At 36.8% G+C, this 19,995-nt stretch overlaps 1 protein-coding gene across 1 annotated transcript; it reads left to right on the top strand.

Annotated features, from left to right (window-relative positions):
* Positions 1-44: 44 nt before the first annotated feature.
* On the top strand, positions 45-19,991 carry LOC100632745 (HEAT repeat-containing protein 5B-like). Its single transcript, XM_019994997.1, has 26 exons — positions 45-197; positions 264-472; positions 521-569; positions 810-869; positions 1,193-1,336; positions 2,277-2,459; positions 2,733-2,867; positions 3,016-3,280; positions 4,303-4,534; positions 6,387-6,697; positions 7,427-7,579; positions 7,822-7,921; positions 8,801-8,910; positions 9,062-9,222; positions 10,483-10,557; positions 10,732-10,938; positions 11,075-11,143; positions 11,364-11,666; positions 14,801-15,052; positions 15,282-15,942; positions 16,438-16,541; positions 16,817-16,894; positions 17,238-18,378; positions 18,885-19,141; positions 19,250-19,442; positions 19,551-19,991. Exons 1-26 carry the CDS (start codon positions 66-68, stop codon positions 19,856-19,858), a joined length of 5,892 nt encoding a protein of 1,963 aa, XP_019850556.1. The 5' UTR covers positions 45-65; the 3' UTR covers positions 19,859-19,991.
* Positions 19,992-19,995: the final 4 nt, after the last annotated feature.

Raw genomic sequence — 19,995 nt, 5'->3', positions numbered from 1 at the left:
CTTTTATAAGCTTGTATTATTAATCGTGAACGCCCACTAATTACACAGCCACGCCCATTAGGAAAATGTCCTCTTCTTCTTCAAAATTACTTCTTTCTGAAGAAGGAGAGCTCTCAAAGCTTTCAGAAGAAAAGAAAAAAGTCTCCGTCCTCCAGTGGCTGCAAAACCTGCCCCAAACAATTCAAAAGACTTCCAAGGTAAGTTTTGTACATGATCCAATGGGTGTGGCTTAAACCAATACACAACTACCCTTCTTGTAATAGGCTGATTTGAAAGCAAAACAGAAAGAGCTGGTGGGTCAGTTGTGCAGCTATGGTTTGCAAGGCGGACTCTCGCCTCCTCTTCGTACATTGCTATCATCATCATTTGTGTGTATATTCAATGAAGGAACCACAGTAGGTCTGATGGAATCAGTGAACAAATGTATCGAACTCTTAAAGCAAAGAGATGACGGAGCCATCACTAATAAACAGTAATTGAGTTTGCATCTCTTATATATAATGTCTTTATTCTTCTCTAGTACTGCTATTGTGTGTGTTGGGGCAATCTTTCGTCGGCATGGAAGAATGGCAAGTTCATAATATACACATGCAATGTTTGTTTGTCAATATGATGATCAATTCTAATCAACGCATGCCTCTTGATTAATTTTTTGTCTTCTCATTAGTCCTGTAAACACTCTACAATAGCATACATCGCATGCTTATAATTAATTTAATGTCAAATGTTTTTGTTATTATTATTATTATTATTGTTATTATTATTATTATTATTATTATTGTTTTTATTATTATTATTTTGGCCCATAGGCTGGTAGCTTATTCCTAGAAGTGGTACAAGGATTGTTGAAAGCAGCCAAACTGATAGAGGTAAAACTTCCTAACAGTCTAATAACAACAAAAGTGTACATGTACATGTACACGTACATAATGTAATTATTAATGACTGGCCAGCTACATGTACATGTACATGTAGTTCCAAGAATCAAATGTTTACTTTACTTTAAACTTTTGCCCTCTCGTACATTCATTAGTTTTAATATTATTTTTTGTTTCTTTGTTCCTTCCTTTTCTCTTTCTTTCCTCTCTCACACTTTCTCTCTTTCCTCTCCTTTTGTCGTTTAATTTCCTTCTCCCTCTCTCTCTCTCTCTCCCTCTCCTTTTTCTTCTCTCATTCTCCTCATCTTTTATAGCTTCGTTCGGACATATGCCAAGCTTTAGAGGGAATAGTAGAAGGCCTTGGCTCTTCCTCTGCCTCCGTACATAAAGACATATATAAATTTCTTAGAAGCTCGTTGACTGATAAACAGCTAATCGTGAGGGCCCCAGCAGCAAGTGTGAGTCTAAACTTTACAACTGTGTCCTTGCCAACGTAATAGCTTAGCCTACCCTCCACTTCCTACTTCCTTCTCCTCCTTTGTTATACATGTGAGAGTATTAAACTGCTCTCTCTCTCTCTCTCTCTCCTTCTCTCTCCCTCTCTCCTTCTCTCTCCCCCTTTCTTGTTACTTCTTCTCTTAAGATCATTAACATATTAAGGAAATGTCTCAAATTTGACAACATATCTAAAGAATTTAGTGGTTCTGTCCTGTGGTTATGACACCTCATTGACCAATGTTTCTCCTATTGTAGGATTATCTCATTAGTCTGTCATTCTTTACTAGTAGCGTATGTGTCTCCTTGAGTTAAATTAGGATCATTTAGCTATAGGCTGCTGTGTGTGTGGCTGAACATGCTTATAAAATACATGTACTCATATGTATAATGGTGCGTACGTCATTTAAAGGCTTGGCAACCATACCATTGTACTTGGAGTCTTTAGCAGATAAGATCATGCACTCTTAACCACATATTATGTATGTGTGTGTATATCACTCTCTCTCTTACTCTTTCCCTCTTGTTTGTGTGTGTGGTTCCTAACTATACCCATACAATCTTTTCCTCTCTTTTTGTTGAAACTAAATGTACACTTATCTTTAATATCGTCAGGTTTCTTCTTCATAGGAAGTATTGGCACTACTGTATGTACATATGCTATGAGTGTGTGTGTGTGTGTGTGTACATCTATGTGTGGATGTAATGCATCTAGTACCTTCTTAATCCTTCACATGTGAAAAACTTACAGCATTAATATTTCCTACCATTATCAACAGAAAGTGATATATGTGTGTGTGCATGGTATTGCATTAAAATTGCACCTTTTATGCTTACTATATCATTCACTTATCACTTATTGATAATCAGTTAGTATTTGTCAGTTTCTCCTTCCTCTCCTAGTGCATCCTGTCACTGGCCAGGCAAAGTCCCCTCTATTACACTCAAGACCTTGACTCTCTCTCTCAGCTCTGTCTTAAAGGGTTTGAAAGCTCCGATTATAATGTCCGCTGTGCCATTGCTAGTCTCTGGGGCTCACTCCTTTATTTCTCTCAGAATCCTCCCTCACCTCAAGCCAAGGGAAAGGTGCACATGCATCCATTAATATTTGTATAATCTATAAATGTTATATGTATAAATCTTGTATGTATAAACGTTGCATTTATCTTATGCTTGTGTTTCCTGATTGTAATTGTCATGTTGAAAGCTTGCTTTTTGCAATGTATGCTAACTCTACTTGGAATTAGCACGTTTAAAATAAATAAAGGATATCAACTATTGAGATAATGCAAGAATAAACAATAGCCTATACATACATGTACCCATAATTATTATTATATTTTGTTTTTATTGTGAAAGGTCAAACTGGAAGATGTTCTAGGTCTTTTGTCTCAGGGTTTTGTCCGTGGTTCGGGCGGGTTTCTGAAAGCTGGTGGTCCTGAACTGCTCAAGAGTGGCCTGGCTGGCAGGGATGTAAGAGTAGGTGTAACTATGGTAAGCTGCCAATAAACAATGCACCTTACGGCAGTATAGTAATTTAATTGCTATTCTTTGTATGTGCAGTGCATTGACATTATATTCTCTCTCTCTCCCCCCCCCCTCCCCCCTCTCTCCTTCTCTCCTTATTCTCATATTCTATTAGACTTATGTCTTCTTCCTCAATGAAATGGGTGGTAAATGGCTTGAGAGGAACCTCCCCCTCGTCTCCCAATCCATCTTGGACCTCCTCTCTCATCCAAAGACCACCTCTACTCACATTGATGCCGTCTACTCTAGGAAGTGTGTCCAGTTTATATTTAGGTCAATGTTTGGCCGCCTCTTGAGTGAATCAACACAGCTAATAGCTGCCATTCACTTGTGTAAAGTTATCACTCAGTTATCAGTGAGGAATGTACCAACTGGAGAAGGTTAGGAATACATGCATAAATACAATCTCTCTCTCTCTCTCTCTCTCTCACTCTCTCTCTCTAACTCTCTTTCTAGCCCTCTCTGTTTCTCTACCCATTCATACATCACATTTATACAGTATTACTATCTTTTATATCATGCACTGTCATATTATGAAAGGCTATTATAATATCATCTTGTTTGTGTTCGTGTGTAGCATTTTTTGGCTTACTGTATCTACAGTTTGCTCCTGATTAGTTTTAGCTTGCAGCATGTATGTATGTCGAACACTCTACATCTCATTAGTGACCAGTTACTTGTACATGTACACGTACAAGTACATGCTTTTGTAATTGATGCAACCAATCATGTACATGTACATATAGATACAAATCTAGTTAGTACATGTAATTATAGTTGCATGTTCTCATTATCCTGCAAGCATGGGACTCATATAATTGTAATTTAATTACATAATGAGGTTCTTCTTACGTGTAATTTGTTTGTCTGCTTGTTCTTGTGTATAGACAGAACATGCGGTGACTTTGTGGGAGAGCCCTATCCTTCCCTGCCCCCTAATAGTTATACATGTATAATGGACCGAGTAGGCACATCATTATTATATAATAATAATAACATATATATTATTTATACATACATGTATAATCCTGTTCTCAGTGTAAGCATTCTACAGTACATATACTCCCTTTATTAATCCTAATATCATTATAGTGCCGTGTATGATATTCTCTATAGTATTACATGTATATTGTGCATGTAAGTAGTACATGATGAAGCATACTCGTATGTACATGTACATGTACATGTACTGAAGTACATGTACATGTATTGTGCAGGCTTTACCACATTCATTATGGTTAATTACGTCAATACTTTGGGCTGGTTCAGTACTAATTCGATTAGGCCCATAGACACACATGGCACCTAGCAAGCATGCTACTAGACAAGTATACATATACTTAGTATTACAAGAAATTTATTAGTATCATTATTATTATTATTATTATTATTTATTAATTAGGGCGAGGGGGAGGAGAGGGAGATGAGCCTGCAGGCGTTGACGTCAAGTCTACCGTTGCTAGACAGCACATGATGATCTGTGCCTCTAGTGAGATATCATCTCTGATCAAGAGCTTAAACACGGCATCACTTCCTCTTGTTATATCAGACACTGGAGTGGTGGGTGGGGAAAACCCCGCCCCTTTAATTGAGGCTCTTAATCACATGCTCATCAACCAGAGCATTGCTACAAGGTTCATATTAATGATGTACATGCAATTAGGGATTTTGATTAAAGGGGCATCCTCATTTAGTCATCTAATAATAATTAAGGATGTTTAATATGTCCTTAGGCTATTAATTTACATGTACATGTACATGTACGTGCATTTATAATTTTTAATGGCGTGTGTACGTGAGTGAGTCTGAATGCTAATTGAGTCGGAGTATGTAATTCATTTTAAAATGGAATTGTATAGTTTGTGGTGAGAAATGAGTAACTGAGTGGTTATGTGTGTGTGTGTGTGTGTGTGTGTTCTTTACTGTCAATTTTACTAATGAGGTCTCCTTCTACATGTACATGTACATATGTAATAATAATAATACTTAAGCACCCATCGTGGATACATGCCCCCTCTTCTCTTAATACCTATGCTGGACTACATTCAGCTGTAATAGAGTGTTATATTGCTCCTTTTAGCATATAGAGAGAGAGTCTATTTTAGCACTCACTGGTTCCTCTGTCTTCATTGATGCTCTGTATAACACCCACTGTCTGCTGTACTCTCACCTCTTGTCTCTCTCTATCATCTGTAGTAGTAGCTGCATGAGTACAATCTCACATTTCTTTTGTCCACCCAATTATCATTTATACAAACTATCAAGTGTTTTTTATCACTCCTCACATCACTATGGGCTGTAAGCTGTAAAGTGATCCACTATAAGGCTTAATGGTCTTCTATTACAGAGCACGAGTTTATTTTGATTGGGTAATTGTCTTTTATATGTGGGATATATGGTATATGAGTTTATTTTTATTGAGGTTTCATGGTAAAATATATGTCAGTTTATTTTTTGATTTGCTGAGAGGAAGTGCAATATGCCCTTCTGTACTTTCCATTTTTGCTCTCAATTTAAATGCAAATCATTTGTTAAGTCACATTTCATTAACAGTTTGCTAACATGCATACACTTAATATTATGTATTTCTTGTACTTTTAACATCATTATTATTATTACTGCTGTTAAACAGTGGTTTAATTATGTAATAAGCTGGTACTATGTTTGTATGATTGTAGTGGTTTAATTGCTAGTGGTGAATTACTATTATAGCCTGCTGTGACATCCTTTATAATAATAGAGGAAATACATGTACATGTGCATTGATATTAGTAAGTATAGCCCTGCCTGTTTTAATGCATATGCTATAGTACATTGTATCTCATATCACTCATTATAAACTCCTTTATTGTATTTATACAAACAAACTTGACATCATGTCTGTGAACATCCAAGAGAAGAGAAGATAGCAAAATTACATGATCACTTTAGCTCTCCTCTCTCTCTCTCTCTCTGTTACTCCTTTATTCTCTTATCTCTCTCTCTCTTTGTCTCACTTGTCCTCACACATTAAAAGACTACACATGTCTATACTTACAAAGCCAAGCTGCTTTATTCCTCAAAGTGTCTGTGTCTGATTTGACTAATCCATTCTTAATTGGACCTTTATCTCTTTCTCTCTCTCTCTCTCTGTCTATCTTTATATAATTTGTTGTTGGTTTTGTTACATAACCACATGTTGGCTGAGGCTCATAAAAGCTGTTTGTTATAATCACGAGTGGTCACTGGTCAGACTGCCCTGATTAGTCAAAGTTATATTGTGACTATCACTGCATGTGTAATGGTTGTCTTATTATTATCAGACCTGCAGCAAGCAACCATTGACAAGTCTAGTGCTAATATAAATGCCTTGAGGAGAGAAAGGAGTAATAATAATATCATCCCTCTCTGTTATTATTGTCTGTAATGATGTAATAATATACATCATTGATAATAGCATCACGTGTCCCTCCTATACTACATATCATGTTCCCTTCTTCCCTGTAGGCTCTCAGGGGCTCAGTGTCTCCATTACGTGGGTCTGGCTCTTCCTTCACAGTTGACACTGTTGCTTGATTATTTGTTAGTGAAAGTAAAGACAAACAGAGGACATCCTCTTGGACTTGTGGGCTACTCTCATGCTCTAGCTGCTCTTCTGGCTACTGCTAAGCACAATGAGCTAGGGGTTCCTCTGAAGAAGGCAGAGGAGTTGTTTGAGTTTGGTAAAGAGCTCGTTAGCATTCCAAACGATAGGGGCAACCTCTCGATCGCCTCGACTCAGAGTGGGTGGGCTATTATTGGAGCTTTTTTGACCCTGGGTGAGTCAAAGAAAATGGAATGTTTTCAATCCATTTTTGATGACAGAAGACCATATAGTCAACTATTTAAAAAAATAATATTCAGTATTGATATATTATGTACATGAATGTCACATTGCTATAATAAAAATATAAGATTCTCTGATCTTTTCCAGCTTATTCACACTTCATTATAACCTCCCAATCAAAGCTTGAGGGAAGCCTTGCACCAGCTCCTTTCTGAGCAGCATAATTAGCAGCTGCTAGTGATGCGTCTGGTGGAATGTAGCCAAAATTGTATTATATCATGGTATTACGTGTATATCTACTTGAGCTAACCCTGTGCCCTTAAGCTACACCAACAGCACATGATTTTAACACTAATCAGACATTTACTCCCATTTAATACACACATTGTACATTACTTAGAATGAAGGAGCTACTCTCTATAGTAGTAATACACTTCTAGTGATACTGTACTAAACTTATTAAGTATACACAGTTAGTAGTGGATGCATGGCCTCATGAGCACTATGTACATGTATATAGAGTATGTTTCCTAGTCTGTATCTTATTGGTACTAGTATATGTGGTCACTTTCCATTGACCAACTAATTAACTTGGTTTGAGATGCAGCCATAAATATACTTACATGTATTATGCATGTATTATGTACATTAGCTATATACTGTATGTACATTCATAGGCTCTACTGCTACTGCTTGTTAATGCTATTTATTATGCTATTAGGTGTCTCTTATATCAAGCCTCATGTCAGATCAGTATTCACCATTTGGTATCAGACCTTCCCTCACTCTCACAAAGAGCTTCTCTCAGAGATGAGTACTGGGACCTCTCACTCATGGCAGCACACTCTTGAGGCTAGAATAGGAGCTCTGACCTGTAAGAGCCATTATTGCTACTGCTCTGTAGTGTATTAATTGATGTATTCAAATTGTACTTTTATTCAACTTTAATTGTTAAATGGACCAGCCTTTAATTGTTAAATTTTAATAAAGTATTTTGTTTTTGAAATTAGCATCTTTGTTTTTGATATGCATATTGCATAATCTACTTTATAGTGTATATATAGTTTTGTTTTTGTGTGGTGCATATGTATATGTACATGTATGTTTGTTCTACAGCTATTGTTGGTTTTCTAACGTCCTGTGGTGAGATACTAAGTCCTGATCTCAACAAGAGGATAATGCTGCCATTGGACTCTGTACTTGCACTCATTTCAGGGTAAGCATGTACATGTAAATGTACATGTTTGTTTTATTGTGTATGTACATGTACATGTATGTGTGTGGCCAGTGGTTTTTCCAAAGAATTGACTCTAAAATGACCCCCAATTTTTATTACATTTTCTGATACATATTGATGTCCTTATGCTATGTAGAAAGTTTGAGCTGATTCCGATAAGAAATTTTTTGAGTTATGAGCATTTTTAGAAACGAGCTGATTTTTGAAAAATACCCAAGACTATAGCCCATGGTTTTTTCCAAAAATTGACTCCGAAATGACCCCCAATTTTTATTACATTTTCTGATACATATTGGTGTCCTAATGCTGTATAAAAAGTTTGAGCTGATTCTGATTAGAAATTTTCAAGTTATGGCTATTTAAAAACGGGCCATTTTAAAAATACCCTGTACTATAGCCAATGCTTATTTCCAAAAACTGGCTCCGAAATCACCCCCACAGTATTTATTATCACTATGACCACAAAGAGACTCCAATCCCCTTTTCCTCAAGTACTGCCTGGTTACTCCAGTATATTTGTCTCTTGCAGTCATTTCCTTTGCATTCTACTGTCTTCACTTCCTCTAAGGTTATCATCATGTCCTCATTAATAGCGGCTCTATATTCTTCCTCTCTACTCTTGATTGCTTCCTGTGTTCCTTTAGCACTATAGAGCCTCATACTACAATGTATGTAGTACATTTAGGAAAACATGTACCATGTACTACATTTATTATGTAGGACATGTAGTACATGTATTAGAATGACCTTTATTTATTAGTTACATCCTGCATAGTATTTGCGTGTGTATACTTAATTGCATTCAATGCATTGTCCATAATGTGAATGATATGATGTATTGTTTTATACTTTTCAAAGGCTAAGCAGCCTCATTAAGACTCATGGTGTACAGTTGAAGGCTCTCAGTGCTTCAATCAGACGACGCCTTTATCAGAACTTTATACTATTGCCACCTAAAGCATATGAAGGTATCAAATAGGGAGAGAGAGAGAGAGAGAGAGAGGAGAGAGAAAGAGAGAGAGAGGGGGAGAGAGAGAGAGAGAGAAAGAAAGAGAGAGGGAGAGAGAGAGAGAAAGTGAGATGTGTATTTACAATAAAGATCATCATTGTGTTTGTTAGGTTGCTTGAGTTCTCTTCTGAGAGAAGTCGTATCAGAACTGACACTAACTGACTCATCCACCACCACTACTTCACTCTTAAGATCAATGTGTCACCATGACGACTGTGTCCTCCTTGGCTCATGGCTGGAAGAAACTGACCATCAAGATGTTGAAGAAATGGTGTGTGTGAGAGAGAGAGGAAATGAGGGAGGGAGAGAGAGAGAAACAAAAATAGGATTGATGAATGACATACATTGTAATAGTGGTGATTAGAAGCATTAGTGTTTAAAATGATAGTTTTATATCACAATAACTATTCCAAATTTAATAAATAATTATTATTTTAGTATTTAATTTATTGGATTGCCTATAGTGTACTTGTACATGTATGTGTGTGATACCTATAGTTTTAAGGTTGAGTGAAGCTCTATGTTAAATGATTGAATTATTGTACTAGCCCACTCTACAGTGAGTAACCTACACTTGTATCCAATATCTGCTGCAATCCTAATAGCACTAAGTATTTATACCTGCTATAATCCTGATAGATCTTACTATAAGTACATATGTGTATTTATATTTAATTGCTTGCTATTTGGCCCTGGATAATTTTCAGGTGTTTAATGAGTATAATGTGTTTGTGTCCTGTTGTTATATTATTATAGGGTTCTCTCAGTAGGATGTTAGCAATAATGATACAGGTAGCACTAATGCATGATATCATCTTACCAGTTTAAACCCTTTGTGTGTAAATAACATGCATGTATATTAAATGTACAAACAGTATTGTATATTTGATAATATTTTATGTATAGTGTTATTAAATGAAAGGTTTTGTAATAAAGGAAATTGTCATTATCATGCGTCTCTCTCTATGGTAACTCTACTCATGTGTCATTATCTAATGAGTTCTTACTATATATGAACTACATGCACATGTAATCATCACTTAGTTTACTCATCTTGTGTAATGGGTACAATTGAATGTACATATATACATGTACTTTAACACTGCTATAATGTAATCACTTAGATCTTTCTTAAACCCACAAAGGTCCATGGTACAATCAAAGTTGTGTGTAATCATTCTCACTTATTGTTTGTGTGCACTCAGTTTATAAGGTTTTGTTGTGTGTATGTCCTAGTGTGTTATCATTTATTAGAAGTGTGTTATCATTTATGACTTGCAGTACTGTACGTGAGTGAGTCATTTAAATTTGCTTTTAATTGTACATTTTTGTGGGTTTAGTGTAGAGTACTTGATTGTCCTCTGTTGTTGGTGTGTGTGCTCGTCTCTTGTAGTAATTTGTATCTTAGCATTATAAATGTATTAGTTCTCTACAATTGATGAGTCTCCTACCTCTTAAGCACACACTGTAGCAGCAACAATTGTTAAATTTACATAATGATCATTATCTCTTTTCTCTTTCTCTCATCCAGTTACAGCCTAACAGTGCAGCTGGTTCAGGGGCTTTGGAACATGACTCTGCCTCTGTGTATTTACCTTCAAGTGAAGTAAGTGAACTATTGCAATTGCTTTTTAATCTTTTTTTGCTTCTTTTCTATTTCTTTTCCCTCTATTTTCTTCTACTTCATCCCCACTCTCTCTCTCTCTCTCTCTCTCTCTCTCTCTCTCTCTCTCTCTCTCTCTCTCTCTCTCTCTCTCTCTCTCTCTCCTCTCCTTTTAAGTCATTGGATTTCAATAATCCATTGCCACTGGGTGTGTCTGTCATTGATGCTTCTATCATACTCTTTGGTCGAGTGTTTCCATTCCTTTCCTCAAAGCACCAGTTACAATTGTTGAATCACTTCAAGGAAGTCATCAAGCAAGCCAAATCCTTCCAACAGCAAGCCATACAGATTAATGTCATTACAGCTGTCCTCTCTGGTCTAAAGGTACATGCATATACACGTACACACACATGTACATCTAGCATTATAATACATGTAGTATTAGGGAAGTATACAGTAGACTTACATGCATTTTTACATATATATACACATTTAAGAGTCTTTATTTCTCTTTCTACAGAGTCTAATAGCCAGTAAGAGTTCCTTTAGTGACGAAGCTCTAATAAGTGCAGCCTATTCAGTTATATCAGTAAGTCCTCTGTCCTAGTTCATTTTACATGGACTCATTCACATGTCATCATTGAAACATCCTTTATTAATATACATGTACTTACATGTAATTGACATGTTATTGTTTATGCAACAGCCATATTTGTATGGTTGTACCTACTTACACTTGTAAACTTAAAAGTGTATGTCACTCTAATCAAACTTTATTATTATTTATTTGTGGCTTGTTATTGTTCTAGGGAGCGTTGACTAGTAGCAATTCAATGCTTTGTTGTGGAGCTGGTGAAGCATTGGGCCGTCTCTCTCAAGTTGTCGGCGACGCTAGGTTTGTCGGTCAGATTGTACAGATGAGTGTAGAGGCACTCAAACCTTCCTCCTCCTCCTCCTCCTCTGGGTCTAAAGAGGTTCCCACTGGTCATATCCTTACCTTGGGGTGTCTCCACCGATACGTGGGTGGGATGAACTCTGGCCCCCACCTCTCCCTGAGTGTCAGTACGCTACAGGATATAGTGAAGGCTAGCGGTGGAGCAATAATACCACAGGTATTGTGTAATAGGTCAACGTAGGCGGGCAGGACTGCACCTGCTGTACTTGACTTAAGGAGATAATTGGCTATACACACCCATACAGACCCTAAGCCTCTCCTACCACTTAAGCTATGTCAACAGCTCTTTCATTCTCTTGTCGGCAGTTCCTTTACTTTATACATGTAGTCTTCTATAGAAAAAGCATGCAGACATTACAAACATTCATAGCTTCTACATTGCTCTACATGCACTATAATACATTTGTTCCTTTTCTGTTATGATAGTCAATTCATCTCTTTCTTAGTTAATAATTATATACTCTTGATATTTTACATATATGTATTTATCTGTACATTATACATGTACATGTACATGTACATGTAGGTTTGACATGTGTGTGTGTTACGTTACGTGATGTCACCTGCGGCCATAGGTCATGCAGTGAATGTATTCAGAACATTATTTTTGGCTGGGTTGGTGTTGTTTGTTGATGTGACACTCTCACTTGTAGTAATCTAACACTTGAAATGACGAGCATATCTTCTGGCCCGGTTTCAAATCTATGTCCTATCGCTGACAGTAATTAGGATGCAGCCTTAAGCTGCACGAGTATATTATCTCTTGTACTGATTCACACAGCATGCGCATCCATGTACGTATATGTACATGCATATGTGTATGTGCATGTAGGCCAGGGGCTTCCGCAAAGCAAGCTACATGTACATGTAAGTGAGCTAAAAATTAAAAATTGAGAATCTGCAATTTTGAAGGAAATATGAGATTTTTGAGTAACTTTAAAAATTATAAAAAGTCTAATTTTGATTAAGATGAGCTCAAACTTTCTATGCAGCATAAGAACATGTATATGTATTAGAATAAATTATAATACTGGGGAATTCTTGCCTAGTCATTTTTGGCACAATTTGGCTCAATTGGCTGTCTATCATTGTTTCCATGCTGGAAGATTGCACCTAGATCATCATCATAGTAGTGTCTGGTTGGCTGGACACAGTCATTATGATTGTGATGTAATGTCTGTTGTTACTATACCGGGAGGGCATGGTAGCCTATACATCTTATGATATTAGTATATCCATGAATATGTTTAGTTATACTAGTCTGTATCTTATTACACTGTTTGGTAACACTGACCCAGGATTTACTATTACTACTACTAGTGTACTACTACTATCATTAATATTATTAATGTTATTAAGATTATTGAGGCAAAACCACGAGTTGAATTTGTATGGTATGTGTTACGTATACCTAATTATGCGTATGGGTTAAAGAAATATTGAAATGACATGTATAGACTATTGCACCTGGTGCTATATTAATTTAGCTACAAGATTTATGTACAACTGCACTGTATAGTGTATATACATGTACCTGCATTATTATGACATGTTCATATTCATATACATATAAATTTACAGCCAAGTTGTATTGTCACTTTAATATAATCACAGTAGTACAAATTCGTCGTAGAATTTCTCTGAAATGAGGTAATTATATATTTACAATTATCACATGTTCAAGAGCTTTCTTGATATGTTCTGCTTCCTTGTTGAATGCATTGTACTCATGTACTTCTCAACAATTTATTGGAAAGCATTAAATCATTTATTCTATCTGAGTAAATGATAATAATAATGATAATAATTTTTTTTGTGCTGTTATTATTATTATTATTATTATTAAATTTATTATCTTTTCTGACTTTCCCTTAAAATACATGTATAATATATTCATCCTAACTTTATTTCTCCTTGTGAGGTATTTTTGAATAATAATAATAATTATTATTATCATCATTATTATTATTAATCTATCATACTGTTTTTCTATTGAACATGCATACTGTTTATGCATGAATGTACATGTACATTCATGCACTTTATATATAAATATATACACACACAATGGATTATGTGGTACATGTATTATTATTATTATTATTATTATTATTGTTACTATTATTATTATTATACAAAAGCAACAGCAGCAGGGAAGTGAACAAAAAAAAAACGAAGAAAACACTGGACAAGCAAAGAGAGACAAAAAAAGAAATTAATAATAAAATAAAATCAAATGAAAATATAGATCTAATTAAGTAGTTTTATTATTATTATTATTATTATCATTATTATTATTATTATTATTATTAATCATTTCACATTAGAATTTCTTTATCAATGGCCAACTCCATTGGCAGTCATAAAGAGTTGAGCTCATTTCATGATAAAATCATAACATCCTCAAACAAACAAGCACATGCTTCACCAACCATAATAAAAGCACTCCAACGAGCGACTGATATTGAATTCACATTAACCACCTTGGAATAAATAATAATAATAATAATAGTAATAGCGCCCACATGTGGCTTAGCTGCTCTCCCTCTCTTCCACCTATTGTGGATGGGAGCATCTAACTGCTTTCCTTTTTCTTCCAGTTTTTCCTTGTCTTCTTGTATTTCTTTATTTGTATTGTTCTGTAGGGCTTTCCCTCTATTCCCATCATAACGTTATCTACATGCATGTGTTACATTCTCTATTGTTGTTTTATAATAATAATAATAATAGTAAGATCTGAAATCACTATCTGTAGATCATTAGTACACTGTAGGTAGAGTGGCTTTATTAAGGCTTTAAATATCAGTCACTTTATCTTGTTGATATTTGTTCTTAATTTATTGTTATGCAACATTGTGTTTGGCCCTTCTGAAGATCATTTATAATTTAGTTTGTACATGATTTTCTGTAATAATTATTGCATTCTCTTATCCTCTGCCTGGTTGTGTTTTCCTTCTAACTCCCTCCCTCTGATGTACACAGTGTGGCTAGGTAGAGAAACTTCCTCTTGTCTAGATTATGTAAGGGAGAGAGCCAGTTGGTTAGTGTAATGACAGCTGCTCACCACCGCCATGCCCAAAACATCCCTCCCTTTCTTATAAGTGCTAACAGGAAAAATGTATCACAATACATGCTACTCTGTATGATTGTGGACTTATTGCATAGTGGAATTCACCTTTGGTTTCAACATGAAAGCCCATACATCTACACATGTACATCTACATTGGCATCTACATGTACATGTACATGTATATTAATGATTTTATGCTATGTATTTTTTATTATTTTTAGGTTTGGTCTCTTCATGCTCTTTCCCTCATTGCCGACAGTGGTGGGCCGTTATTTAGAAACTTTGTTGACTCGACTCTATCACTGCTTGTCAGCCTTCTCTTACATGTAAATATAATCAGCGTTGACATGTACCGTTGCCTTGGTAACTGTCTGAGCGCTCTATTGACTACGCTTGGACCAGAGCTACAGATAGAGTCTCCTTCAATGTGTGAGACTAGAGACATGTGTCTAGCAGCTTGTGCTGTTCTTCAAGTAAGAGAGAGAGGGAGAGAGAGAGAGGGGGGAGAGGGGGGTGGTAAATGGAAAGAAGAGAAGGTGGGGTGATAAAGCTTTCGTGGTCCATTAATCAGTAGTTTGTAGATGCAGGTGTGTAGGCACCACTTCAAAATAATAAATCTATTTTTTCTTTTTTTTAATTACATGTATATTGACTGGTGATAATTTTACTATAACCTGAACACCTGTCCCATCTCTCTTATAGACCCATTCTGATTCCGTAGTGCAAGCCACAGCGATCAGCTGCCTTCAACAACTACAACTGTTTGCGCCTAAACTGGTTGTCATGGAAACGATCTTGCCCCGCCTACGTGACTCCCTCGACAGCCCTCACCTGTTGCTACGGCGATCAGCAGCAAACGCGCTCCGTCAGTTTAGCCAGCAAGAGCCTCGGCTAGTCTGGGAAGAACTGAGAGAGAGAGGGAGTAAGAGTGGAGAGGAGAAAGGGCTAGAGCACTGTGTCCTTTCTAAACTAGACGTTGAGACTGACAGTAAACTAAGATTTGATTTAAAAGAGATCCTGTTCAGTTTATTGAGTGTTTTGGCACCCTACGATCCAATGAAGTGGCTCCTTTTATGTAACGGAGTCCTTTCTGCTACCAGCCAGAAGGAAGGGGGCGGAGCACTCATGGATATTGGAGGGGGCGGAGCTTCTGAGCAACCCTCTAAAACTGATGACCAAGATGAGGACATGGCTCAGTTCACGACAGGAGAGGAGGATCAGTCCGGAAAGACTCTCATCATTCCAAGATGGCCGACTAAGGTTTTTGCCGTTGAGTGCTTGCGTAAGATTTATCAAGTTTGTCGGAGCGACCCGGCACATTTTGACCTAACCCTGGCACAGAAAAAGAAAGAGAGCAATGGAGGTAAGAGGGAAAGGGGGAGAGAGACAGAGAGAGGGAGGGAGGGAAAGAAGAGATGAGAAGGAAGTAGAAAATGGAGAAGTGGGAGGATAAGAGATTATAATGAAAAGGGGATGAGATATTCACATGATATGATATTTTAGTGGGTGTGTGTGTGGTGTGTCATGATTATCTTTGTGTGTATCAATAGATATGTCTCATATCATTGTTTCTTTCTTGCAGCTATTACAGTGATTTATAAACTGTATTGATATGTTCCTATTATCATTATGTCATTATTGTGACGATTATCCATTGGACCCTATCATATGTTATTTTACTTATCTCTTCTCTCGTCACACAATGCATGCATTTTATACTGACAATGATTCAATAATATGCAAGTGTACATGTACATACAGTGAGATACTGATTGAATGTATACGCGTACATGTACATCAAGAGTATATATAATAGGGAACGTGCATGTACTGCATTTATAATTCCTGTTGCCCGTAGGTGATTATCTTGTAATGCATTTGTCTGAGCTAGTGAGGACATCATTCATAGCAGCTACTGCCAGTGTTGATCAATTGAAACTAACTGGATACCAGTCACTACAGGTCATTATACATAGATACATACATACATATATGTATATATATACCATTTCCAAGAAGAGAGTGGGAGAGAGAGAGGGAATAGAGAGATATTAAAATTGTTTAAATCACAAGAGGGAGTGAGAGTCTGGCCAGGAAATGAAAAATACTTATTCACCTGCCTACACTTTTCAATGGCATCAATTGGTTTTAGCTCATTTGCATCCACATACATTATAATTCACATTATCTACCTACACACACACACACACACACATGCTCTCATTATATCTATGCAGGATGTTATACAATTGTTTGCTAGTGCCAGTGATCCAGAATATCCAGGACATGTACTCTTGGAACAATACCAAGCACAAGTAAGGAAGAAATAACATCATCGACCAAAGGATGAACTAAATTAATATAATTTCCCTTACAGAAGGCTATATTTTAAGGTTTCCCACAAAGCATGCTAATTAAAGTGATCTTCATTAGCTAAAACATTTAACTTTGATAATTTTTAGCAAAATACATGTTATTTTGTTGCAACTTAAAAATTGCTGACAAAAAGCTGAGCAATATGCTAAAATCCTGTGGGAAACCCTGTCTATTATTTTGCTTTATACCCTATAAAATGATTATTTATACGTGTGCATGTACATGTATGTATTTCTTTATTTATTTCTATTTTATTATTATTTTTTCTCCTAATTGTATTAGATTGGTGCTGCCCTGAGGCCTGCCTTTACTCCAGATACAGCTCCTCACGTGACTGCAATGGCCTGTCAGGTCTGCTCAGAGTGGCTCGGCAGTGGAGTCTCTCGTCATGTCGGAGACCTCAAGAGAGTCCAGCAGCTGCTAGTAACGTCACTCGATAAATTACAAAAAGGTCGTTCTGAGAAGTCCTTATATGGAGAAACCGTAGCAACCATGGTTAGCCTGGCTGTGCTAAAAGCTTGGGCCGAGTTGTATATAAAAGTATCGGCTGATGGGATCAAACATCTTTCTACACCAGAACCGGAGGGAGGGGGCGTGACCGAGGGGACAGAGGACCTAATAGAGCCCCACCTACCCATACTCAGTAAATATTGGTTAGCGGCAGTTGATGACCACGCCCATCTCTCTCTCCCGGATCAGTTTAACAGTCAGTTGCCTCCTGGTACGTTTTATGCAGCTGGAATGGGATCTTATGTAAAGTCATATTATGAAACAAACTGGCCTTCCATATTAGAAGCTTGTTCACTATGGGCTGCTAAGGATAAGCTTAAAGATGGCTCCAACAAAGAGCCATCTTCCAGCGACAGTTTGGCTCCGCCTTTTGCCGGAATGTTGCCGTTGGCGACCGGTGTGGTCCCGCCTCCAGACGAACGTCACGACACTTTTTATTTACTGATGGGCGTGGCAATACAGGCTCTTTGTAACCCAGCCCTATACGATTCTCCTCATACCATAAAGTGCTGTCTGCAGTCATTGCATCATCTTTTGTCCACGTCACTAGCACGTACCATACTAACAACAGATACTCAACTACTAATGGAGGTTCTCAATGTCCTTCATCGTGTAGTACTCACTTCACGGAGTCCTGATACTCACTTGATCTCGTTTCGAATAGGACTCTCCCTCACCTCGGGATTAAAGCTTCAAGAGAGGGAGGAGAGGATCGAGGAGGATCAGTCTTGCGCTTACACATTGCTGGTTCTCTCTAGCTGGGCCTTATTGAAGCCGTCTTCTAATAAAGAGCTGGTCTCATTAGCTGTTCAACTGCTGCCTAATGTAGTACAGTGGATATCTCCAACTGTCCTACACACTATCCTTCCTAGTATACTTTATATAATGCTTTCTGTTGCATCTAATGTACAAGGTATGCATACACTTAACGATCCTAAATTTTTATTACATTTTCTGATACATATTGATGTCCTTATTCTGTGTAGAAAGTTTGAGTTGATTCCGATAAATTTTTTTTGAGTTATTAGCATTTAAAAATACGAGCCAATTTTTGAAAAAAATCAAAGGCTATAGCCCATGGTTTTTTCCAAAAAAAATGGCTCCGAAATGACCCCCAATTTTTATTACATTTTCTGATGCATATTGATGTCCTTATGCTATATAGAAAGTTTGAGTTGATTCCAACTTCAATTTTTCAAGTTATGGCCATTTAAAGAAATGGGTCAAAATCTGAAAATTTCCCTGTACTATAGCCCATGGTTTTTTCCAAAAAATGGCTCCGAAATCACCCCCAATTTTTATTACATTTTCTGATACATATTGATGTCCTTATGCTGTGTAGAAAGTTTGAGCTGATTCCGAAGAGTATTTTTTGAGTTACGACCATTATAAAATTTCATCTTCCATCTATTACTATAGATACTCCTCAGTATGTGGCAGTTTTCTATCAGTCGTGGAAGGAATTGTGTGCTTACTCTCAGTCCTCACTCTTGATACTTCAGTCGTCTCTTAAAACCCTCTTGATGACGTCAGAGGACCAGCTGTCGTCGCTGACTCGTTTGATTCTAATGTCGATATTGTTGGTGAGTGTGGAAGGAGTGTGTCCTCCTTCATCTGATCTTTATGAAGAGTTTGTGGAGTTTTTGAAGAACTGCTTTTGGAACAGTGATAAAGAAGTAACCTATTGCATCCTCCACATCTCTCTTTTCTCTCATAAAATCTATGCACTTCTCTATTTTTTATATTTTATATTTGCATTTATTTATTCTTTAAAATTATTTTAGGTTCAATTGAAAGCTTTAAAAGTGTGCAATAGCCTCTTCCCTGTACTGGGGCATCAGTTTATTCAGGACTCTGCTCCTGAAATTGTATCAATCATTCAAGGGAAGCCAAACACTTCCTCTCCTCCTCAAGAAGTCATTATCCAAGCAGCTCAAATACTAGAGAACCTTCTTGAGCTGACACCAGATAATAAAAGTAATAATAATAATGTTTTAGTATGTTAATCTGTTTTAGTATGCTGGTCTGTATTTTAGATGCATCTAATTTCATGGTCTGTCTTTTAGTATATTTTATTATTTTTAGAGCTGACAATGCTGGAGTTACTTGTCCCCCTCTTTGTCTCATCTCTCTCCTCCTCCTCCTCTTCCTACAACAGTAAACTAATCCACGAAACTCTTCTCCAAAAACTAACTGCCATTGGTCGGAGGTACCCAGTCCCTTTCAGAACAGTAATGACACCTGAACTCAAGTCTCGCCTTGAGGCTGCTATCAAGGCCAGTGCTGCTGCTGCTAATTCTGCTAAACAGGTCAAGCGAGGCGGCCAGACAGGTCAAACTAGTCGGGCTCAGCCAGCCATTGCTCTTAAAATGGATTTTAGTAATTTTAAATAAACTTAGACTGAGTTACTGTCAGTATTATTATTATTATTATTATTATTATTATTATTATTATTATTATTATTATTAGTGTCTTTTATGCTGTTGTTCTTGTTCATTACTTCCATTGCTTTGTTCAATTGTGCTCTAGT

The sequence above is a fragment of the Amphimedon queenslandica genome, unplaced genomic scaffold (genome assembly GCF_000090795.2).
Source record: "Amphimedon queenslandica unplaced genomic scaffold, v1.1 AMPQUscaffold_13457, whole genome shotgun sequence".
NCBI lineage: Eukaryota > Metazoa > Porifera > Demospongiae > Haplosclerida > Niphatidae > Amphimedon > Amphimedon queenslandica.
This window is presented reverse-complemented; position numbering and strand designations above follow the sequence as displayed.